This window comes from Borostomias antarcticus (genome assembly GCF_949987555.1).
Source record: "Borostomias antarcticus genome assembly, chromosome: 29".
Classification (NCBI taxonomy): domain Eukaryota; kingdom Metazoa; phylum Chordata; class Actinopteri; order Stomiiformes; family Stomiidae; genus Borostomias; species Borostomias antarcticus.
In genome coordinates, this window is record NC_140262.1 from 4,129,620 (window position 1) to 4,153,293 (window position 23,674).

Sequence of the window (23,674 nt, forward strand, 5' to 3'; positions counted from 1 at the left end):
AGCCCTCGCGGACTTCGCGGGAGCGCGCCCTTAAGTCTGCGAGTCTGCAAGGGTGGACATTGGGACTGGGCCTTAAAGTCCCTGAAAGGGGGGATTCCACAAGAATTGAGACATGATGATACGTTAGGAAGAGAAGGTCACTCAGGGACAGGAGTGACACGCGGACCGACGAGGTAGCCGCTAGCTTAGCGTCACACACCCTGAAGATGTGCTTAATGAGCAAAACAAACAAACGTACTACTTCTACGATATAATTTAAATTAAAGACGGTCCTTAGAAGAGATAATTTCTCAGCGCGATGATCACGTCTAGAGATTACAAACAATTTAGGGTCTAGACTGAGGACTAGATGGCAAGATATTAACGGGTTATTGCACCTGCTTAATGGCATTTAGTCCAGACTAACGAGGCCCTAGATAAGCATCAGACCTGTCATTAAGACCTGCCCGGGGGAAGGGGGGGGGGCAGACTGAGTTGAGGAAACTGGGCTGGGGGGGGTTGAGGTACAGCGTGGAATAGGTAGGATGTTTGGGGGGTAGGAGGGGGCTGCTGGGGGGGGGGGGGGTACCCCCTTTCTGGGTGACCTTTCTGGGTGTGAAGAGATACATGAGTCAGAGTGAAACGCCCAAATATGTAGGATCGCAAATAAAGACACACACACACACACACACACACACACACACACACACACACACACACACACACACACACACACACACACACACACACACACACACACACACACACACACAGCGATCATCTCTGTCAACACCTGGCAGCGCTCCCCCGTACCGGCCAATCACCTCCTCACCTTTCGCTCCGCCGTATCACGGCTCGCCATCTCATTACGACAGCCAGCTGGTCACGGCCAGGGGCGCGCTCCCGCAACCTTAAGGTCACCGCGCACGCCAGACGCCGGGACCCGGCCGCGCGCGTGTGTGTGTGTGTGTGAGTCACCGAGATGCGCGGCCGACCGCTCGGTCTACACCCCCGTACTTTTTTGCGAAGTGAATCAACAATGCAGTCGCAGACGTGTCAGACAGATATTTGTGAGTCAGTGTTTGCGATGATCGCTCGTTGCGTGAGGGGGCGGGCATTCCTGGGCCGTAACTCACTGACAACGACGGCTGACGCCCGCGACGAGCGGCGAGGACGCTGCGCCTTCGGACAAAGACGAGAGCGCTGGAAACAAAAGCGCTACAGTGATTGCTTTCTCTAAAGTCTGGTATTGGTATTAGTCTGGGATTTAATGCCACTTGGACACAGAGGCCCTTGTTCGCTTCATGGTGTTCCAGAGACCGACAGAGTGATTTGTTTTGGCACGCGGTCCTCCGGCTCCCGCCTTGCGGAGGGCTAACGGGCCGGTCCAACTAAACCCCAGTGCATGCTGGGAGACGGGGAATGGTGGTTAGAGAGCGAGGCGCTGAGAGAATGAACACACAGCGTGAGCTATAGCAAGAATGAATGGAGGATAGAGGGAGTTAGAAAGAGAGGGATAAAAAAGAGAGAGTTGGAAAGAGAGAGACACTACAGAGAGAACGGCAAATGTTGAAGGTATGGAGAGAGTGAGAGAGAGAGAGAGAGAGAGAGAGAGAGAGTGAGAGAGAGAGAGAGAGAGAGAGAGAGTAAGCGAGTGAGTGAGAGAGAGAGGGAGAGAGTGAGAGAGAGACAGGGAGAGAGAGTGAGAGAGAGAGTGAGAGAGAGAGTGAGAGAGAGAGAGAGAGAGAGAGGGGGAGAGAGTGAGAGAGAGACAGGGAGAGAGGGAGAGAGGGAGAGAGTGAGAGGGAGAGAGTGTGAGAGTGAAAGAGAGAGAGAGAGGGAGAAAGAGAGAGAGGGAGAGAGGGAGGGAGGGGGAGGGAGGGAGAAAGAGAGAAAGAGAGAGAGGGAGGGAGGGAGGGAGGGAGGGAGGGAGGGAGGGAGGGAGGGAGGGAGAAAGAGAGAGAGAGAGAGAGAGAGAGAGAGAGGGAGGGAGGGAGGGAGGAAGGACAGCTCACCCATCTGCTCCACTATATCAGGAGGGAAGACTCTGGAGGCGAAGGCTCGCCTGAAGATGGCGGAGAACTCCTGGTCCAGACCTCCGATGCCCATCCTCTCGAAGTTCCAGTCAGGGTTGATGATGGACTGACGGGACTCCCTGGTCTTGGCTTTCCCTACAGGGGACAGGGGGACAGGTGGACAGGTGGACGGGTGGACAGGGGGACACGGCTTAATCAATCAATCAATCAAAGCTTTATTTGTATAAATATATACAAATAATCGGTATAGTGTGTGCTAAAGACACACTATACCGATGGACAGAGTGCTGCTAAACAGAGAAACATTAATTTCGCACAAAAACGTCCTCAGGTTTTGTATCAGTTGTACGCCTCATGAACGCAGGTTGTCAAAATATCTCAAAAACAAAAGCTAGTCGAAAGCGCGCTGGCATGTTTCTAGATGTATTTTCTAGTCGGTTCTAGTCAGTCGGCAAGAAGTGGGAAGAGAAAATATAAGCGTGTGAATGCTGCCCCCTTGTGGTAGTTCCAGGCAAACGGCTGGAATTGATGGGAGTTGTAAGTAGGTACTTTATTAATCCCCTGGTGGGATACTCAAGATAAACCCTAAACAGGGATGCACAACAGTTGGCTGTGCCTTGTAAACACATTTTGGCTTTAGCTCATTAAACATCCCTCCACTCTGTGAATGCTCACATGCTCGGAAAAGAACGCTCTAACGGCTTTGAATTACACTTCTGTAATCGGGTGAGAATAAAACGAGTCTGCCGATAGGGGCTTGCGTCGTGATGAGCTGTGTGTGTGTGTGTGTGTGTGAGGGGGGGGGGCACTCACCAACCAGGGTAAGAGAAGAGCTCTCAGCCTTCTCGAAAATCACCTGACTGTTGCCATGCAACAGTCCAATCTGGATCTACGGGAACAACAGACGCATAGCGATGAGAGGAGCACATAGTGGACTGTGAGGTCATTCATACACTACTTGGCAACGCCAACGGTATAGCTGTCCTTTCATTGCATACGTTGTGTTAGCGAACCGCTAAAGCGCTGCCGTTGGTGCATTGTGAATGGTTGTAACAAGATGGAGGTTGGGGCAGGCAGGTACCTTTTGCCTTTTCCCAGGCGGCTCTGCTCTGCTCTCCTTGAGGATGCTGGGGTCCATGGCATCGATGTCCTTTATCTGCAGGCTAAACAGCTTATCACAGAAACTGAACACCAGCTAGACCAGGGGGAGAGACAGAGGGTGAGAGACAGACAGAGGGAGGGAGGGAGGGAGGGAGGGAGGGAGGGAGGGAGGGAGGGAGGGAGGGAGGGAGGGAGGGAGGGAGGGAGGGAGGGAGGAGGTTTGAATAGGTCTTAAGAAAGGAATGTTAAATCGTTGTCAAGATTGTTCCCACGGCTACAAGCTTCCAGGTCCTCCAACCAACCCCATAATACACTTCTCCTGCTAACCAAGTCTGCCTCGCCCCCTGCCCCAGCCCCTGCCCAGACCCCTGCCCCGGCCCCTGCCCCGGCCCCTGTACCTGCTGGTTCACGGTGAAGGCCTGGCTGTTGAAGTGCTGGATGAACTCGGCGGCCATCTTGTCCGAGTCGTAGGCGTTGCTGTCCACGCTCTTCTTCTGCAGGAAGTCGATCTCCACCGTCATGCTGCTCATGCACTGCTTGGCCATGTCAAACTTGTAGTTGGTGACTGCAGAGGTCAGAGGTCAGGGACACGGAGGACAGAGTGAGAATACCACAACCTTCACTTCCCTCCTCAGGAACCTGGAACGCTAGGAAAACAGATCCCAAACAAACCTACTGCCTTATTTCCCGTTATTTTAACCAGGAATGTGTTCAGTATGTCTCAACCAGCCATTAGGGCATGGCCTGCTGTTAGTGCTTAAAGGAAAATGCTCGTTTTTGACAACCTGGACCTTATTTACGACATATTATAAGAAGTTTGACTCACCGAGATCACTTTTGTGTTGTTCGGAGGCCTGTAGAAGAAATTTAAAATCCAGCGCGAGCCATATATCCATGTAATTGCGTCGGACGGGGCAACGGGAATGCAGTTTCTCAAAATCCATTTTCGGCCGCTAAACGGTTGTTTTCATCAATCAGATTGGATGAATCGACAGTTGAGATTCCTCAACGCGAGCCATTGTTGTTTTTGTTTTCAAATACGTGGTCTTTAGCCTCTGTAATATGATCTTTACACGCCTCTCCCCCACTTGCTCCAGCACGCATGCGCACAGGCCAGCGCGCAGACTGGCTATTCTCCGGCTCACATTCTCTGCGCTACGATCGGATTGTTGCTGACGAATGACGACGACAATATTCTCGGCACCAACAACGATCGTAGCGCAGAGAATGTGAGCCGGAGAATAGCCAGTCTGCGCGCTGGCCTGTGCGCATGCGTGCTGGAGCAAGTGGGGGAGAGGCGTGTAAAGATCATATTACAGAGGCTAAAGACCACGTATTTGAAAACAAAAACAACAATGGCTCGCGTTGAGGAATCTCAACTGTCGATTCATCCAATCTTGATTGATGAAAACAACCGTTTAGCGGCCGAAAATGGATTTTGAGAAACTGCATTCCCGTTGCCCCGTCCGACGCAATTACATGGATATACTGGCTCGCGCTGGATTTTAAATTTCTTCTAAAGGCCTCCGAACAACACAAAAGTGATCTCGGTGAGTCAAACTTCTTATAATATGTCGTAAATAAGGTCCAGGTTGTCAAAAACGAGCATTTTCCTTTAACTACCTTTTTATGATATTCAGTAACAAATGCTTGGTTAGTTACACTAAATCTAGAACCTTCCTTTTCGAATGTTGAATTGCTCATTGGGAGCAATTTGGGGTTCGGTGTCTCGCCCGAGGACGCTTCGACATGCGGACGGGAGGAGGCAGGATTCGAACCGCCGACCCTACGGTTGTATGCCAATGAGACTACTGGGACGCCAATGCGACACCCGTATTACTCATCAGAAACAAAGTAGCCGACTACGATGACATCGTTTCACTTCGCTCCGTGTTGCCAACATCGTCTATGGTTGTCACGGCTACGCATCAGCAATGACGTTCGATCCAGGCGGGTGCGTCGGTCTCTAGTGATCGCTCGGGGGAAAATGGAGTCCGCCTTCCCCCGTGGTGCGGAAGCAACGTCAGATCTCGACGGGGCGTAACGACTCCGAGGCCGATATCAGGCTAGCTGGAACACGCCGTGCGGAACGGAGAACTGTTCTCTGTATGTAAATGAGCCAATTACCAAGGTCTGGGGTTGGAGTCAGCAGCACGGGAACTGAGGGACTCTCTAACGAACTTTCCACAGCAGGAGCCCAGGGGATGAAGCCGAGGAGAGAGGGCCGTCTTTCTGGAGTTCTTCCCAACTAAAGATCTATCAGTCCTTTGATAAGTGACATAAGACAACTCTTTTTTGGGGTTTTTGATGAAGTCTGAAGTCAATTCAGGGAAGTTGAAAGGAAAGATCTGACTTGAGAAGAAGAAGAAAGACCGACCCCCCCCCCCCCCCCCCCATCACTTTCTCTTATGACTCTTAGTTTTCTTGGGTATATGTACAGTACTGTATGCTATGGGCATCGGTGATATCAAAGAGTGCGTTCGTGCATTGTTTAGCTTTTTCTGAAACCGGGCCAAACGTGTGGAAGTTAAAGGAATGTTATTGCGTTTGCTTGCTTCATTAGAGATTACATGTATATATATATATGTTCTTGCTCTTAAATAGACTTTTGCTTTTGCGTGTGATGGTATAACAGTCAGGGATGAGTTCGGGATGAGTTATCCCTAGCGACCGTCTCTCTACGGGGCTACTGTGGCCCGGATGAAGACTCCTTGTTTTGACTCCTGAAGACCTTTTTGTTTTGTCTTGTGGAAGAATCAAAAACGAGACAAGCGCGTCTCCTGACTCGTTGATCCCTCTTGGACCAATCACGAGGCAGCGTTTCTGATTGTGTCTAATTGTATATACAGTATGGCTGAGACTGCCCTGGGGGGATTCACTAAGCTGGCTAACTGTACGCCTGACTTCTGCAATCAGTAAAACCTGGATACTCTACAAATATGGAACATGGACTGAAGAAAAAATAAAATAAATAAAAGCTTGCCAGGTTTTACTTTGTACAGAAGTCAGGCTTACTGTATCAGAGAGAAGCTTTGCTATCACTGTACTCTTCCTCTCTCTCTGTGAACATAACTATACTGTAGAACAACACGATTGGTCAGCACAAGCTCTCCTTATTTTTTTTTAAAGATATTTTTAGGGCTTTTCAGCTTTAATGGGATAGGACAGTTGAGAGAGACAGGAAACGTGAGACAGAGAGGGGAGGACATGCGGCACAGGACCCGAGCCGGGAATCGAACCCGGGTCCGCCTCGCAAAGGACTAGCCTTCATATGGGGCGCGCCTTACCCGGTGAGCTACCGGGGCGCCCCACAAGCTCTCCTTATTGATTCATATCATTTCAAGATTGGATTATCAATTTCTTCCACAAACGACAAGATATGTGATCTACCGCCATATTTACAGAGTGTCCCCTCCCTGTGTAGGCTACAGGTATATCACGCTACGGAATAGGACCGCCCATTTCAACACACCTGACTAGCTGCATCCCATAGAGTGAAACATTATTAAGATGCGGGATTTGTTGAAATGTTTTTGTAAACATTGGACAGGCGCCGACAATCTGGGCTGCGCTGATAAGAGAGGAGAGGCGCTAACAACGCCGAGGTCAGTCATCAACCGCCTGAAAGAGATCGGCTGATTCCAGAGAAAAGCAGACAGGTGTTCGGCCCATCGATTCAGCGCCGGCATGGTTATTTATTTCACACTTGGGCGCCGTTCTTCAGTCTTACCTTCCACATCCTGACCGATGGAAAGCCCCGCCCATTTTCTCTGAAAAGCAAGACGTGGCTTCAGTAAACGCAATCGGCGCCATCAATCTGTATTCAGCCATGCTATGGACCACGCGACAGACAAACAGGGCCACTGCGATTTATGGAACATCTAGTTTCCCAGCAACAAGGTAGAGGGAGAGAGAGAGAGAGGGAGAGAGAGAGATAAAAGGAGAGAGAAAGAGAGAGAGAGCGAGAGAGACGGGGGGGGGTTGGCTAAGGGACAATATGCAGCCTTCTGTTCACGAGTGTCTGACAAGACAATGATGTAACTTTCCTCTGTGGCCTGGTCTTATTTCACAACACGTCTGCCTTCCTATGAAGATCACGAGCCAAGCTTCAGAGACGCAAGACGGACATGTCTCACACCGTGTCCTAACTGCTTGCTACGCGAGCAACAGAACGCGACATCGCATGCTTGCTGTCCTAACTGAAACCATTAAATTTCCTGTTCTGTTACGTCATTTGTCTATATTCCCAACTGAAGACGGTTAAAGAACGAACGCCTGTCAACGCGAGCGACAGGAGGAAAATAGGAACAGGGCGAGCGTCAAAAGGGCAGTTAAAACGTCGCGCTGCGTCGCTCGCATCGCTTGCGTCCAGTTAGGACATAACAATAGAAAACAAAGCAATGGAACGCATTTTGTCGCTGACGCTCGCTCGCGTCGCGTGTAGTTAGGACACAGTGTTAGTTCTAGTCTGAACGCCTGTAGCCGGTTGTGAAATAAGATGGCTGTGAGGAGGGTTACCGTAGTACCTGTGTGGCGTTGTGGCTGCCAAGTTTACAGGCGAGAGGAAGAGCAGGCAGAGACAGGCAGGGTCAAAGGTCAAAGCAGTGACAGACATGGAGACAACAGAGAGAGAGAGAAGATGCATGCCAGGCGCCATGGAAACAAGACAGCTTTAGGGGCACAACGAGACATCGAGCTTGGGCACAGAACGAGTCCGAGATAATGTGAGATAAAAAAAACAACACAGCAAACGCAACATTTGTGGAAAATGTCATTTTGATAAAGCATAAGGTTAATAATAATAATAATAATAATAATAATAATAAGGCTTAGGCTTTACCGATGGGCTGCATTTCATAGCGGCAAAGTGCGATGGTCAGAGCAGTTGGAACTGTGCTTATCACCAAGCAACCTGCACCTAAACAGCTGTTCTAGAGTTAGGATCGTCTACAAGCTAAATCATCTACAGCTGTTCTAGAGTTAGGATCGTCTACAAGGCGCAAACCAACACAACTACAGTTGAGGCTTCTCTGATCTCAGCATAGACGTTATTCGTTTGAACATTTCCCGTTCGGGTCCCTGAGGTCACAACGAAGCGTCCAGTATGGCGCTGGCTTGAGGGGGATCTGCTCACAGACCAGCGTGTCCCCCTCCGGAGGGGACAGGACAGGGGACAGGACAGAGGACAGGACAGAGGACAGGACAGGGGACAGGACAGGGGACAGGACAGAGGGTGAGGTACCTGGGGCAGGCTGAAGGCTATGGTCCCCGGGACGACGCTGTGGTGGGTCTTCACCGAGAACACGTACTTGTGGCTCTGCGTGGTTCTCACCGTCACGTGTCTGCATGGAACAACGGATAGAACTGATGGAACCGGGGAACCACAACAACAACACTGAAGCATTCTGGGAAATATTCATACTTAGTAGATGTGATGCGTGATATGTTCTGCTAAATATAGGCTGTTAGAAAATAGTGAAAACTGTGTGTGTGTGTGTGTGTGTGTGTGTGTGTGTGTGTGTGTGTGTGTGTGTGTGTGTGTGTGTGTGTGTGTGTGTGATAGAGCAAGCCTTGATAAGTGACAGCTCTTAAGACACAGATCAGAGCTCTCTTTCTCAGAGGAAGAGTCCAGGGTTTGAGCAGAGCGAGAGCGTTAAGAGGTGATGATCTCATGTCTCACTCCTCCTAACAGCCCTGCAGCTGATCCGTCTGGACATCACACACCATAACACACACACACACACACACACACACACACACACACACACACACACACACGCACACACACACACACACACACACACACCACACATACACACACACACACACACACACACACACACACACACACACGCACACACCACACATACCACACACACATACACCACACACACACCACACATAAACCACACACCACACACACCACACCACACACACACACATACACCACACACACACCACACATAAACCACACACCACACACACCACACACCACACCACACACACAAACCACATACACCACACCACACACACACACACACACACACACCACACAAAGCACACACACCACACACACACACACACACACATACACCACACACACACCACACATAAACCACACACCACACACACACACACACACACACACCACACACACACACACCACACACACACACACCACACATAAACCCCACCACACACACACAAACCACACACACCACACACACAAACATACACACACATACACACACACACACACACACACACACACACACATTTAAACACAATGGCTGGGTTAATGGGTTACTTTAACCAGGTGACAGTGCTCTGGTGACAGTCACCCACCTTGCCCAGAGGGACAGGTGCGACATGGCCGGAGATGAGGCGGCGGCCCAGGTCATGTGACAGAGGAGAGGGTGGGAGCAGCTCTAATGAGGGCCGGCCCTGGGGGGCTTCTGGCACGGCAGCTGGAGCTCAGAGCCTCCGTGATCTGTCCCTGAGCGACACTGGGCCTTTGATGTGATGGATCCCAGGGATGTGATGTAACCCCCCCTCACACACACACACACACACACACACACGCACACACGCACGCACGCACGCGCACGCACGCACACACACACACACACACACACACACGCACACACACACACACACACACACACGCACGCACACACACACACACACACGCACACACACACACACACACACACACACACACACAAGTTGCACTCACTGTTCAAACGTTGGATCCTTCTCACTCACGACCGCACAGTTGGTCAGTGACAATTCGTCCGTTGGGCATCGCGCCGCTTGCATAATCTGGAGAGAAGATAAGTAAGTAAGTAAGTAAGTTTTATTTATATAGCGCCTTTCACAGCACGAATGCACAAAGCGATAAACAGGGCTTCACCTCACTGTGCACTCATCAACACTCAACGATCCAATCACACTAACGTGGTGATAATGTACGGCACTCCACTGAACTAAGGGGTCTAATTAAAAAGCTGGGCAGACGGTACGAGAGACACGGGTTCAACAAACAATGGGCTAATTCTGCCTGTGTAACACTACTGAAACATTTGCTCTTTGACGTATTAAAAAGCCCTTTTTACAGCTCAAATCAAGCCCATCGTAACACAGCCTGTGACCTCCCCTTGCCCCTCCACTCCGGCTAACGTGATTGGACGGACATGAAAGAGTGTCCCGCCTCAGACTAGCTGCTCCTACCAATCCCAGGAGAGCGAGAGAAGCTAGGAAGCGTTTTCACACCACAGTGGTGCTGGACTGACGGGGTGAGAGGGACCGACAGGGTGAGAGGGACTGATGGGGTGAGAGGGACTGATGGGGTGAGAGGGACTGATGGGGTGAGAGGGACTGATGGGGTGAGAGGGACTGATGGGGTGAGAGGGACTGATGGGGTGAGAGGGACTGATGGGGTGAGAGGGACTGATGGGGTGAGAGGGACTGATGGGGTGAGAGGTGTTAAATGCATTTACTGTAGCCTAGGAAAGCTGACAGTGTTGCATGTTGGGACATGGAGGACATAGAGGACAATTTGTTTGCCAAGCCTTGTTTAGATGCAGTAAACTCAGGTTCAGCAACAAAATAGTCGTGATTTAGGCTAGCCTACAGATGGTTTAAATGACCGTCGTAAACTCCCATAAAGCCGCAACAGTGTCACTACAATACCAACAACTTCACAGTGGGCCCGTATTTTGGGCAAATCTCCAACAACAAAATATAGGTTATTTTCACAGAGCGTTCCCATATTTCAAGCGCGGACAAAATGAAACACCGACTATAAAGAGAGGCTTCTTTTGAAGGCTTCAGAGAGTCTCTCCCCCTCTCTTCAACACAGAAAAACGCTGCCACTAATTAGCCTTTACATCCAGGTTACCATGGTGATTCTCTCTTCCCACCCAGCTGAAGCCTGTTTATGGGACCTATAGGAAGCTCATATACGTCTGGAGACATGTGGAAAATGTAAAACAAAATGAATAGACTACAGCCACCCCACTATTGTCAAGCGTAAAGCCTTAGTGTGCGCTCAACCAAATTGGGGCCTAGGGAATCTAGGCAATAGTCTGCAATAGAATTCTCCTCCCAAATAACACGTTGCTCAGAGCAAATAGAATTGGTTGTTACAGTATTTCCTCCTCAAATAATAATAATGTGATACCTGACAAGAGGAAGCTCTTAATAGGAAAGTTAGTCTCACTGTAATCCAAATGATATCTCAGCGCGCGCACACACACACACACACACACACACACACACACACACACACAGCAGTGTTGGGGGGTCAGTGTGCTTCCCTTATGATCCTGATTATGGATATAACAGTAATCCCCACTGTAAACCAGTATCAACTAAGGGGAAAATGCTGGTAATGTAGCTACATTATCAGCACAGCTGGGGGTCTCCATGGACAGTGGGCTTCTGAGGGTCGCTCAGTTCTCAACTCAAGGTCTAACCTATTGAATACCAATTCATCAGCTGATTGAAGCAGTCGTGCCTTCGAGAATACACTCACGAGGCTCGATAGTACATCTTTACCACATTCAATGTACAGTAACAGTAATGGACTGTTCCACTCTGCTGCTCTGCTCCACTTGGACTGGTCCATCTGGTTTAATTAGCCGGTTTATTTGAAGTAGCAGGTCAGAGGACTTCCTTGAAAAAGTCACTTGTATGTTTAGCTGCGGTCAGCAGTTCTATAGGTCACTGTCAGTTCGTCCACAGAAATGTACACAACAGTGCAATGCTGCTGCGTTATACTTATGGAAAAGGTACTTAGTGTGTTTAGTGTTCATTTGTAAGATTATATAACTTTTGTAAATTATAATTTGTACATTTGTAATTGTAATTTGAGTTTATCTGTAGCATAATCTTGGAGCTGGCAGCAACGTTTCACTGTGACTGTACACTATACATTACATGTGACGAATAAAAGGAATCTTGAATCGTGTCCACAAAATGGCAGTTAACTAATCCACTAATTAGACAACAGACGAGATGATTCAGCCAGACTGAAAATGCTTAGCCTACTCAACGTATGTGGTCGCAGCTATCATGAATTTGTGCTCGTTACTTTTCCTGTAGGACAACACGTCTGGTTAACTGACGAACGAGCTCATTTACATCCCATGTCTGTGATGTCACAGGAAGACCCACAGTTCCATCAACACACTCACTTCCTTGCATGGGAAATGGATCTGATGAAGCGCATTCGCCAAACGCGTTGTGCAACTGGAATAAATATCATGCATCATTGAACCAGGGCTGCACCATAGTTGGTTTTGGCAGAGGAGTGTGTGTAGCCCCTCCCCATGAATCCAGGGAAGGTTTAGCCAACCTCTTTATGTTTTTGACTTTTCATGCTCTGTCCAGCAACCCCCCCCCCCCCCCCCGGATGTGCATGACTGATCTCTAATCGTACCATCAATCAAGGTTGGAATACAGGTATCCCTAAGCATAGCCTAGGCTGTGTACAGTATTGCGTAGTCATAACGCTACCAATACATCTAAATGTTTTGGTCAGCATACATTTCTTAGCCATACAGTCCTGGCTACATCCCCTCAATCTAGACAATCTGGTATTGATTGAACGATGACTTGGCCAATGGTTATGGCACAGAACAACACCTGAGTCTGCAGACCAGTTTGAATTAATCAGTCTTAACGCACATAGATCACCACAGCTGTCAAACTTCTCCCTAATAAGGAAAAGCATCAATAAGGATAGAGATGAAAGGTGTCAGAGAAAGCTAGTCTATTCTATAGCCTAGGCCTCATCATCTCAAGATGGTGGAAGTGGAAGTAAGACGATAATAAACCAATGATAAGACTTTTTTCTGCCCTAGTAACCTAATTACAGTTCTGTTACTGTATGTTGGCCAGGCCAAGTGAGAATTGGAGACTGACCTATTTATCAACTAACATGGCTAGACTACATTCAGGGTCAAATGCTGGATTGGGCAAATCCACACAGCTTTTTTCCCTGGACTTCCCAGCTAGTGTGGACCTACAAAACCCCATTCCTTGAATTCTATTCCATTGTAATCAGCTCATATACAAGCCGAGACCCATTTCAAGCAAGTAGGCTACTCTATACTACATTATCACATGATCCTGATTAGACGGCCCTATGCATACAGTACTTTGAGCATGTTTAAAGCAGGATAGTTCAGCGAAATGTTGGCCAACATTTAGCTAGTAAGATAGAGAAGTAGGCCTAAGAGGTTTGTGCTTGGGCCATTATTTCATTGGTGTGATGATTTGATGATACTCCGTTTCACTAGTGTGTTGATGAATGAGTGCTCACACTGTTAGGAAAAAAAGAAGAAAAATAAAAAAGAATGTGCAGTGACAGTGGAAAATGACAGTTCAGACAGAGAGATGATGACGATTTGATGATAATCTGTGTTCAAGAGTATCATCAAATGACACATGGAGGCTACAGTATCCTCTCAGAAATACGCCAATATTATGAAATAACAGCAGCCTACCTTTGATGAAAAAAGAAAATGTATTATTGTCAAATATCAATCAGTTAATAAAATACGGTCACATTATTGTGAAAATTTTAATTATAAAAAGGATTTTCAAAATAGAGTGTTGACAATTAATACATACTTTCCAAATTACATGCTAGACTATTTACATAATAGGCCATTTAATTATTTAATAGGCTATAATTCAATATTGAGTAATTCGTTTCCTTGAAGTCTATTCCTAAGAACATGTAGATGTAGGCAGCTACATAAACAATCATCACACAATAATAACATAGCCTACAGTAAGTGAATAGTAGACACACACAGCAAATGTCCCAGCTGTCAACCTCACTACGGAAGGTATAACCGGCTATAACTGCGTAGCTGCTTTAGGTAGCTGGCTCCACTTTCGAGAATCTGATCTGTCATCTGGCAGACCTTCTGCATTACAGTATCAATGATGATGATGATAACTATAACAGCTCCTAATAACATGGGCTAGCTCAAAGCTTGCTAGTAGTCTTGTCATAGCACTCGTCTTCCGGACTTATTTGAATGACGTACAGTTTCTGCCACACAGGCTCACTAGCTGGCTATGCTTACGCTGGCTGGCAAAAGATAGAAGTCTTTTAATATAGGTTACGCGTTTGCACTAATAATGAAGCCATGTTTAATGAAAACTATTCATCAGTAAGCTACAAAGAAACTCACCCGACCGGCCATCTTAGTGTTTTTTCTTGTGATTCTGATGCAATTCAGCACCACACTGCTGACAGAAACAGAACTGCACACTGGCAGATTCGGAGGGCTGGACCACTGCGACGTGATGTGATGACGTCATCACGCACATATTATTTTTCAGAAACATTATATTAACTCTTTTTAGGGGCCGGGCAGCTCAGCTGCCGGTGCGTTTTGTGTTTGGCAATATTCTGAATCTTCTTAGGAAATTAATCTGACTTCCCATGCATGAAAATCCCCAAACTTTGCACATACCATACCAAAAGTCCTCAACTGGCATTGGGGGGCCAATATAGTCCTGATGGTGGCGCTACATCATAACAAATCACGTGATGTCACTTTGTAACCACCACCAAAACGTAGGCCCAAGTGAGCAGAAACGTCCATATGCTTTGAGCTGGCAGGAATTATGAAGTCCATCATTCTGTTTCTCAAAACCTCTAGAGGCCTGGGGTGTACTTCACCAGATCCACCTGTGCTCACCTCACCAAGGAGCGTCAGGGTTGGTTCTATTGTTCTCTTACCCTCACACCAGACCTCATGGGTAACCAGCTCGCTTCCCAAGACCGTCATGTCAAGTTTCTGCTATTGTTTGAATGTTCTGCTGAATTGGAAGCTCTGGAGTCTCGGACGAAGGGAATGGAAGCATTCTTCTTCTTCGTGTGGATTAGGTGTTGTGTTCTCCTCTCCTACCCAGGCTCGGGGTCGAGGGGCTATCCTTTTACCACCCCGAGTCTGGGTGAGGGGTCACCCGGGCCCCGGCATATGTGACATTGTGGAGGTGTCCCAGCCAGACACGTCTTCAACCTGGCCTAGCCGAGATTAAAGGTGTCATAAGGTGGCACATTCTTTTAAAGATATATTTGAATTCAAGAGCTTTTAAATAGGGTCAGTGTAGAGACCCTCATGTATTTTAAATAGGGTCCGTGTAGAGACCCTCATGTATTTTGTCATTTATCTCCTTCTTCCTCCGCAAAACACCCAGAGCTCCAGTAGCTGTAATTTTACATTACTACTGAGCTAATTCATACACATTGCTATAATCATTTATAACAAAAACGACACATCTACGTTGTTTACAGTTGTTGTTGTTGTTGTTGTCAAGGGTGCTACGTTGTCCCTTGGGTGTCCACCTTTAAGCTGTTCATCTCATCTCATTGGGCTCAGCATCCGGAAGCATGAAAAATAACTCCCTACAGACTGAGTAATAGGAACTAAACTGATATAAAACACTATTAAAACATAAAACTGATTAAAACATATGAGTCATACTCAGAATAGAAAAACATAACAGTAGTTGATCTTTCACCACATAAAACTCAACACTTTTTCCAAAAAGATTTATTTGAACTCATCTGAACATCAGATATACTCGGTAATTGTTGGTCAGCAAGAACCGTTTGTACATTTGATACTGATGTATAGAAATCCAAAACAAGCAACAATACTTTTTTGGTTGGGAAAACTGAATGAAGCGGTGACTGGCTGTGGGTTAGATTACAAACCTGTTGATAATGAGTCAACAAGAATAATACATTTGTATTTGAGGGGCCAAGGGAGCTGAACACATCTGTTGTTATCATGTGGTAACATGGGACATTCAATAAAAAGCAGGTCCCCCAATCTTCTACCAAGGATCTGGTCGGACACTTTTACATAACAACTATAGACATCAGTACTATGCCTGAAGCTTGAACTTGGAGTCCACATATTTTCACACAAAACGAATTGCTTACTCAAAGGGACGTTTTTGTGAAAGTGAGGTGATAATGACTGCTCCTTTTGAAATACTTAATAGAAAAAAAGTGAAATACTGAAGAAAAGAACAAAACTTTTCAGTGCAGTTTATGGCACTTATATCTGAGCACTCTGGCACACAAAGAAAAACAAGCAAGTGAATCTTCTCAATGACCCTGGGCCCTGAATGAAGGCTTTAGCTCAAACAGTGTATGTTGGTCTTAAAGCGTACGGTGGGAACACATCGCTAGAACCCAGACCCTTATTTGGTCAATGACTATTGTTCATAACATGAACAGGCATGTTTAAAACATCCTCTGTTGAAAAACAAAACAATCCAAAGCTGTCATTGAAATTGTGATTTAATGCCCTTTTGATGTGATGAGGCTTTCCAACACAGGATCATGTTCCCAACAGGAGAAATGAAAAACACGAAAAGCCATCAGTACTCCATACAGTATTCAACACCATCTGAAAAAGCTGCTCACATGTCAGTCCCATACTGGTGATTCTTTTTCCTACTGCACACAGATGTGATTCTTTTACTTACTGCACACAGATCTTCCCTTTGACCCCCTCCCCAACCCCAACCCCCCACGATAAGCAACTACAGGCACTCATTCCTCGCCAGAGTCAGTACACATTTGAACAGAAGGTCCTGGTGTGCTGGTCCTCTCTCTGTCACAGGCCAAATCATCTCAAGACACTTATTCAACAGGGGAACCCCACAGTCCAACCCTAATCCCCTCATCGCTAGAGAACCCTGGTCAGGTCAGATCTGTGATATTTTTGCAAGAGGCAGACAAAATCCTTAAAATACAAAATATTTATTTTGAAAATGACTTATAAATGAAACAAAACAAAAAGAAACCATACAAATTTGTTTGGTTACTAGCGTACTAGGGCTAGGAACTAACAATGGAAAATCGCTCACTCAGGGTGAGACATAGAAGCTCAGAGGCAATGAACACATCTCCACTTTTGCGCCCCTAAAATATTTTGCTCCCAAACATTGAGGCAAAGGAGAGAGCTGGAAGGGGCACTGGCGGTGTTACACAGTATCCATTCTGCTCTACCTACTTAAAGGGGACAAAAACATGGTGACTCGATTTTCTTTAGTTCCAAACAAAAAAAGCAAACCGAATTAAATGGTGTTGACAGTCATTTGAAATAAAAAATGTGAATATATACTGTTGGCATTGATATGGTGATCACACAAGCAAGTGCTAGAGGGAGCTCTTTGACCCAAATACAGCTGGCAGGGATGTCCCAATGTTCCTTACAAACATTCATCCAACTTAATGTGCTTCTGAGATGAACCGGGAAGGAAGACAGCCTTGACCAAGAAGCCTCGTCTGTGTGTGTACGAAGCATTGACCGGTGGGCGCTTCAGGTCAATATTGCACCTTTGTGTGGGTGGCGACAAGAGAGAGATCCTCTCTGACCCAAGTCAGCCCAATCTTTATTCTATAGGAGATATAAACGTGTATATTTTTACTTGTCAATCTTTTATTGTGGTTTTACAATATTCCCTGATGGCGGTTTTGGCCGCTGAGAGTTATACAGAATCCTGAATGAACATCAGAAATCAAAATGGATGAACAAAACAAAAAAAACGAGAGAAGTGATGATGACATTGTCCATTGAGGGAGTGGGGGACGTTCTTGGGGGGAAACCGGGCATCCTGTTTGTGGGACCGTACGTCGCTCCCTTGTCCCCTTCTTAAAAATATTACACACGCTGGTCACACACACTTCCTCCACTGTGCTGCTGTGGTCACCATTCTGAGGACGACAAACACATTATACACTTTGAGGACATCTGAATCTGCATCTAGAGAGCAAACGGTTTACAAGCCCCCAGCTTTGGAAGGAGGGAGGTCCATGCAGGACGTCATGTGACAGGAAACGCGTGTGTTACAGTACATGTCGGGGTCTTACCTATGTTAGCTTCTTTGCTTTGTTGTAGAGAGAGTCCACCACCTTGCTCATGTTCTGAATCGTTTCCAGGGCTGCTTCGTACGTCTTGTCGACAGGTGGCTCATCAAAGATGATCAAGACACCCTCACCTTGGTCCAGGATCCCTAGGATAAAACGGATGATTTAGAATTAAGTATACAAAATATAACGTCACATGTACCAGTAGGACTTCTGTGTGTAAACCTCTGATTTACCATGAAACTTCTTATCCAGGATCATCTGTGACAATTTCCTCTCAACATCCCCCTGAAATGCAGAAAAGACCGATTGAATGACAACATTGATTTGACAAGTTACGGTATCTTAAAAAAGTTTACCAAAAAAATCAAAAAGGCAGTGACTGGCAATGGAGCAGAAGTATCCATACCGTTGACAGTTTGATGATAACTGATATGTGTTCCATCTGCAAAAAAAAGAAAAGACGAGGTTTGAGAAATCAAACTTTTATATACAGTAGCACACTTCATACACAGAGAAAGAGTAGAGTGATCCTACCCCTAATTTTCCAGAGGGAAGTAGGGCTGTGCAATAAATTCGATACAGCAATACATCGCAATATTTTTTCCCACAATACTGTATTGATTTTCCGTGGTACAGTATCGATACAGTAAACAAAACAAATTGTACAATGAAAATATACAGAACAAGACACGGAATAGATATAGACAATTAAGGATAGAATTCAGTCATAATTATTCATATTTTAAATGGATTTAAAATGTCCTGACATTCCCTCCGCCCTCAGGATCACCTCCAGGGTGCGAGGGATGGAGTTGTGTTTTAAGCTGCATTTTAAATTTTGCAGTAAATTATATGAGCGTATCGCAATATGTATCGTATCGTAATGTATCGTGAACTATGTATCGTGATATGTATCGTATCGTGAGGTCCTTGCCAATACCCAGCCCAAGAGGTGACCTATGACCTCAAACCCCCAGACCTTAGGTGCTCTCGTCCCTACCTGTACTCTGGAGAAAGGCTCGATGACACGGATGAGGTTCTGTTCCAGCAGCTTGTCATAGAGCTGGGCCAGGTGGGTGGTGATGATGGGGTCGTCCCTCAACTCTGCTCTGTAGTCTGTAAGGGCCTGCGGAGACGAGAGAGGGGGAAATGGACCCGTCAAAAACCGTCTAAAAAAAAAGAGAAGAAAAATAGGACGGTGACCGTGAGAAGCCAAAGCCCTCACCTTTTCAAAGTCTGCTAAGGATCTGTTCTTGCTGGCCAGCGCAACACTTTTCATTGCATCTGTCTGCATGGGGAGAGAGAGGGGAGAGAGAGGGGAGAGAGAGGGGAGAGAGAGGGGGGAGAGAGGGGGGAGAGAGAGGGGAGAGAGAGGGGGGAGAGAGGGGGGAGAGAGAGAGGGGAGGGAGAGAGAGGGGAGAGAGAGACGGCACTGTGAGACCGGAGGGCTGAGAAGACCAAAACCAGGGACCCGTTCACGTCACAGTTAGCCTGCGATGACAGAAACCCAACACCAGAGGGCTCGTTTCAGAAACGATCAGACACACACACACACATGCAGATTCCTACCTGTCGACCTGCGTGCCGCAGGGCCATCTTCCCGCTGATCAAAGACTGCACTTCTTCTGGTCTGGGGGGGGCGAACAGCAGCACGGGGGTTAGGACGGAGGTTAGGGTCTACGACCCCGCGGGTCGGCCCCGGCAACGTGGTTTCAATACAGCGCGGCCGAGCGGCACTTACAAGTTGAGCATGATCTTGCACAGCAGCATGTACTTGAGAGCGGTGATGGCTCGGGGGTGGTCGATGGAGTCGTAGCCCTCGAAGGCCTCGAAGAAGTAGGAGGAGGCCGTCTTCCAGTCCTTCTCCTCCGCCGCATGGATGATCCCTGTGGGGGCGGGGGAAGCAGAAGCAATCGCCTCATGATGATTGAAGCAGAAATCGCTACTGCCGATAGCCAATGCGCCCCATCAACGGAAAACCCCAAACTGCATATTAACCTCAACTCAAAACTTTATTTATAAAGCAAGTTTAAACGACTAAAATCAACCAAAGTGCTGTACAGGTAAGTGAAAAATAAACGCAAACACAACAATACCCACAAATGCAACAATACACACACTAGCCTGGGAGTCATGCTCAATTAGAATTGAAGGTTAGGGAGAAAAAGTGGGTCTTCAATAAAGATTTAAAAACATTGAGGGTCTGGGCGGATCTGAGTTGGAGGGGCGAGTTGTTCCAGAGCCGAGGGGCAGCCGGCGCAAAGGCTCGGTCACCTCTGGTCTGTAGCCTGGTCTTGGGCATGTCCAGTAGCAGCTGGTCAGCCCACCTTAAGACTCTGGCTGGACTGTGGCGAGGTAAGAGTTCAGCCAGTGTAGTTCAACCTACACCTGTGGGTCTCATTATTACTTTATTATGATAAAGAGGCCCTAAGAGTCTCCCGAATACCAACCTACTCGCCTGTCTCTCTAGCTTGAGAACGCTCTGTGCCGATTTCGTTTTCACACTCGCTCTCGTAGTGCGCTGCAAGACTGTGCTGGGTCTGGGCATTCTCTTGCTCCTGTTGCCATAGAAGCCGCACCGGCTTTTCATCATTACTGAACACCACAGGTGCAGCGTGTTGTTGCCGGGAGACTGACCTGACTGCATGTCCAGGGCGGCCTGGAGCTTGGGGGGGCAGTAGATGGCGTTGGCGGTGGTCCTGGCGGACGTGAGGGCGGCGTGGGCCTTGGGCAGGTTGCTGAGGGCGTGGTACGTCTTGCTCTCCAACAGCTGCACCTCCACCAGCAGAGCTTTGTCGTCCATCTTCTTCAGCTCCTGAAGCAGCTGGGTGCCTGCGGCCAGAGGTCATAAAGAGGTCAGCTCCCGATAAATAAACCTTGCTGACCTGGAGAAAGAAGGAAGTCCTAACGCATAGCTTTGCACACGGCCATTGGTAAACATATCAAAACATTTCATCACGTGGCCATATTTAGTGAAGTGTTACCCTCTCTGCTTGAGAGACTAAGCTTCAATTCTGTCATCGGAAACAGCGAGAGCTGTCACTCACCAAGCAACAAAGCTTCCTGGTATCTTTTGGTGTCAAAGTAGAGTGAGACCAGGCGAGCCTGAGGAAAGGACAGAGAGAGATGCATCATTGTCATTGCAATATCCAAAGCATTGGAAATGAGAATGAACCCTGATGGACAATCACTAGCGTTGTGACGATCGTGGAATTTAAGTGTTTTGATCAAATATTATGCACGTAAACATAACTCCTTAATAACCATTATGATTGAAAATCGTATTGAAAATTGAACCCTTTCAAACTCAAGTGTGTCTGCTAGCCACAGATTCTCAAAAGGTTTCTCAAAACCTTAATTATGAAGCTGTCATTATTGGCAACATATGCAATTTATTTAGTAAACAATTCAACATTCTTGCTCCGCCTCAGTAGACAGCATACGCTGAGATCAGTAGGCTACAGCTGACATTGTATTATTCCATTAGTCTACCTTTCCTGATGTTTTAGGTTTTGCCACGGTATCGTTTCAGAATCGGTATCGAGATATTATTAGCAGGTGTCATATCGAAGTTATAATTCTGGTATTGTGACAACACTAATATAAACATTTTGTTTTGTCATAAGCAGACATGCAGGTAAACATTTCTAATACACATTTTTAATTGTCATGGTTATACGGTTATCATGCAAGCCATAACAATCTCTACAACAGAGATAAAATAACTCTATAGGTGATAACTAATAGGTGAAGGCTCTCTGGACCAGCTTACCTCCAGCGCCTGCCTAAGGAAGGTCCTCTTCTCGTTCTTGGCCCACTCGATGCACTCCAGACACAGCTCCACCTCCTGGCCTGTGGCTGCCTCCATGTCCAAGAAGAGGTCCAGCAGGGAGCGAACCAGCCTGGCCGCCTTGGCTTTGCTGATGGAGATCAGGAACGGCCGCACAAACTTCAGCAGCCCTCCGAGCTCTGGAGCGGTCACAATCACAGATGCGGTTTGACTAACATTGAGCTCCTTGTCCTTGGCCAAGGTTCAGGTATGTTACCAACGGACATTGACACAAAGTAACAGGTGTATAGGCCATTAAGACGTGAAACACTCAAAAATCAGTGCTTCACAAGTATAAATAAAGGTTTGAAATGAAATGATCCTGCTGCCAACCTGAGCAGAAGCAGTGTACGAGATGAGGCTCACCTGCAGCCTGCCCTGTCTTGGCCAGGAGTGTCCCCAGCTCCAGGATGCTCTGCTCTTTAACCCTGACGGCTTCTTCATCATTCTCTTGAACATCTCTCCTCACTGTTGAAGACATTATGAAAAAGTACAACATTAACCTCTCTGTCACACTCCCATTTATTCAGTACACCAACACTACAATAAGAGTCTGTTTGGAACAAGCTTATTATCTAACAGTGAGCTAACGTTAGCTACCTGGCTAACAGCTGTGACTAAGGCATTTGAGGACAGCTAATGACAACACTGGCTAACGTCATTGGTTTAATGACATGCAAACATGTCACCGTTATCCATCTATTGTAAACGTTGGTTAGCTAACAGCAATGTCCATTAAGTTAATAGCTACGAAAAAGTCGCAACAGTAACGTTAAGCTAACAAGACGTAACGTTAGCAATAGCTAGATCTTAGCTGGTCACTCATTACTTAGGGCGCGTTCGTTTATGACTGGGAGGTGGCAAGTCGCAAGTGGCACAATACCTACCTCCGACCTGTGTGCATTTGAGCTATATACCATTATATCACAGTTACCTAGTTATATCTATATACCATTATATCACAGTTACCTAGTTATATCTATATACCATTATATCACAGTTACCTAGTTATATCTATATACCATTATATCACAGTTACCTAGTTATATCTATATACCATTATATCACAGTTACCTAGTTATATCTATATACCATTATATCAGTTACCTAGTTATATCTATATACCATTATATCACAGTCACCTAGTTATATCTATATACCATTATATCACAGTTACCTAGTTATATCTATATACCATTATATCACAGTTCCCTAGTTATATCTATATACCATTATATCACAGTTACCTAGTTATATCTATATACCATTATATCACAGTTACCTAGTTATATCTATATACCATTATATCACAGTTACCTAGTGATATCTATATACCATTATATCACAGTTACCTAGTTATATCTAGTGCATTCGAGCAACTGAGGGCTGAGAAACATATCCGAATTTGCGACGAGGAAGTGCGAGTTCATGAGGTGTTTTATTTAATCATTCCTAGTAGCAAGTCGCAATTTACCACCTCCCAGTAATAAACGAACGCACCCTAAGCCCAGGCTGAGCAGGCCTATCAGCTGGCTGGTTAGCTAACCCATGATTCCGGTACAGTGAGTCAGCACGGCACACAAACCGGCTGGTGTCAGTGAACTAAAGTGCCCTTTCCTTACTGTGGTTAAATCGAAAAGAAAGGCAGTAAACGAGGGGAGTGTTCCTCGTTTCCCCGATCTGATACTTACCTATAGAATGAAGAATATCAATAGAGGCGTTACGATCCGTGGTGATGAGAGACTGAGCCCTCTGAAACTCAACTACTGCCGCAGCCGCCATCTTACCTATTCAAAGCTGCCTGCCTACAAT

The 23,674-nt window shown here is 46.7% G+C and overlaps 2 protein-coding genes across 2 annotated transcripts in view; both read right to left on the minus strand.

Moving 5' to 3' along the window:
* LOC311326890 (vesicle-fusing ATPase-like) overlaps positions 1-9,935 on the minus strand; it is a gene marked incomplete at both ends in the record, with an annotated part of 21,540 nt that extends 11,605 nt beyond the window's left edge. The window contains 7 exons of the mRNA XM_084459869.1: positions 1,995-2,150; positions 2,829-2,904; positions 3,097-3,210; positions 3,515-3,681; positions 6,847-6,886; positions 8,359-8,458; positions 9,853-9,935. Of these exons, the coding sequence (XP_084315995.1) occupies positions 1,995-2,150; positions 2,829-2,904; positions 3,097-3,210; positions 3,515-3,681; positions 6,847-6,886; positions 8,359-8,458; positions 9,853-9,935 (736 nt within the window). The remainder of the gene's footprint in view (positions 1-1,994; positions 2,151-2,828; positions 2,905-3,096; positions 3,211-3,514; positions 3,682-6,846; positions 6,887-8,358; positions 8,459-9,852) is intronic.
* A 6,774-nt stretch (positions 9,936-16,709) lies between these two features.
* On the minus strand, positions 16,710-23,644 carry psmd11b (proteasome 26S subunit, non-ATPase 11b; the record flags this gene model as incomplete). Its single annotated transcript, XM_084459680.1, has 13 exons — positions 16,710-17,877; positions 18,034-18,176; positions 18,267-18,318; positions 18,440-18,475; positions 19,034-19,159; positions 19,259-19,321; positions 19,603-19,663; positions 19,775-19,919; positions 20,671-20,865; positions 21,081-21,138; positions 21,806-22,002; positions 22,229-22,330; positions 23,554-23,644. 12 exons carry the CDS (start codon positions 23,642-23,644, stop codon positions 18,034-18,036), a joined length of 1,269 nt encoding a protein of 422 aa, XP_084315806.1. The 3' UTR covers positions 16,710-17,877.
* Positions 23,645-23,674: the final 30 nt, after the last annotated feature.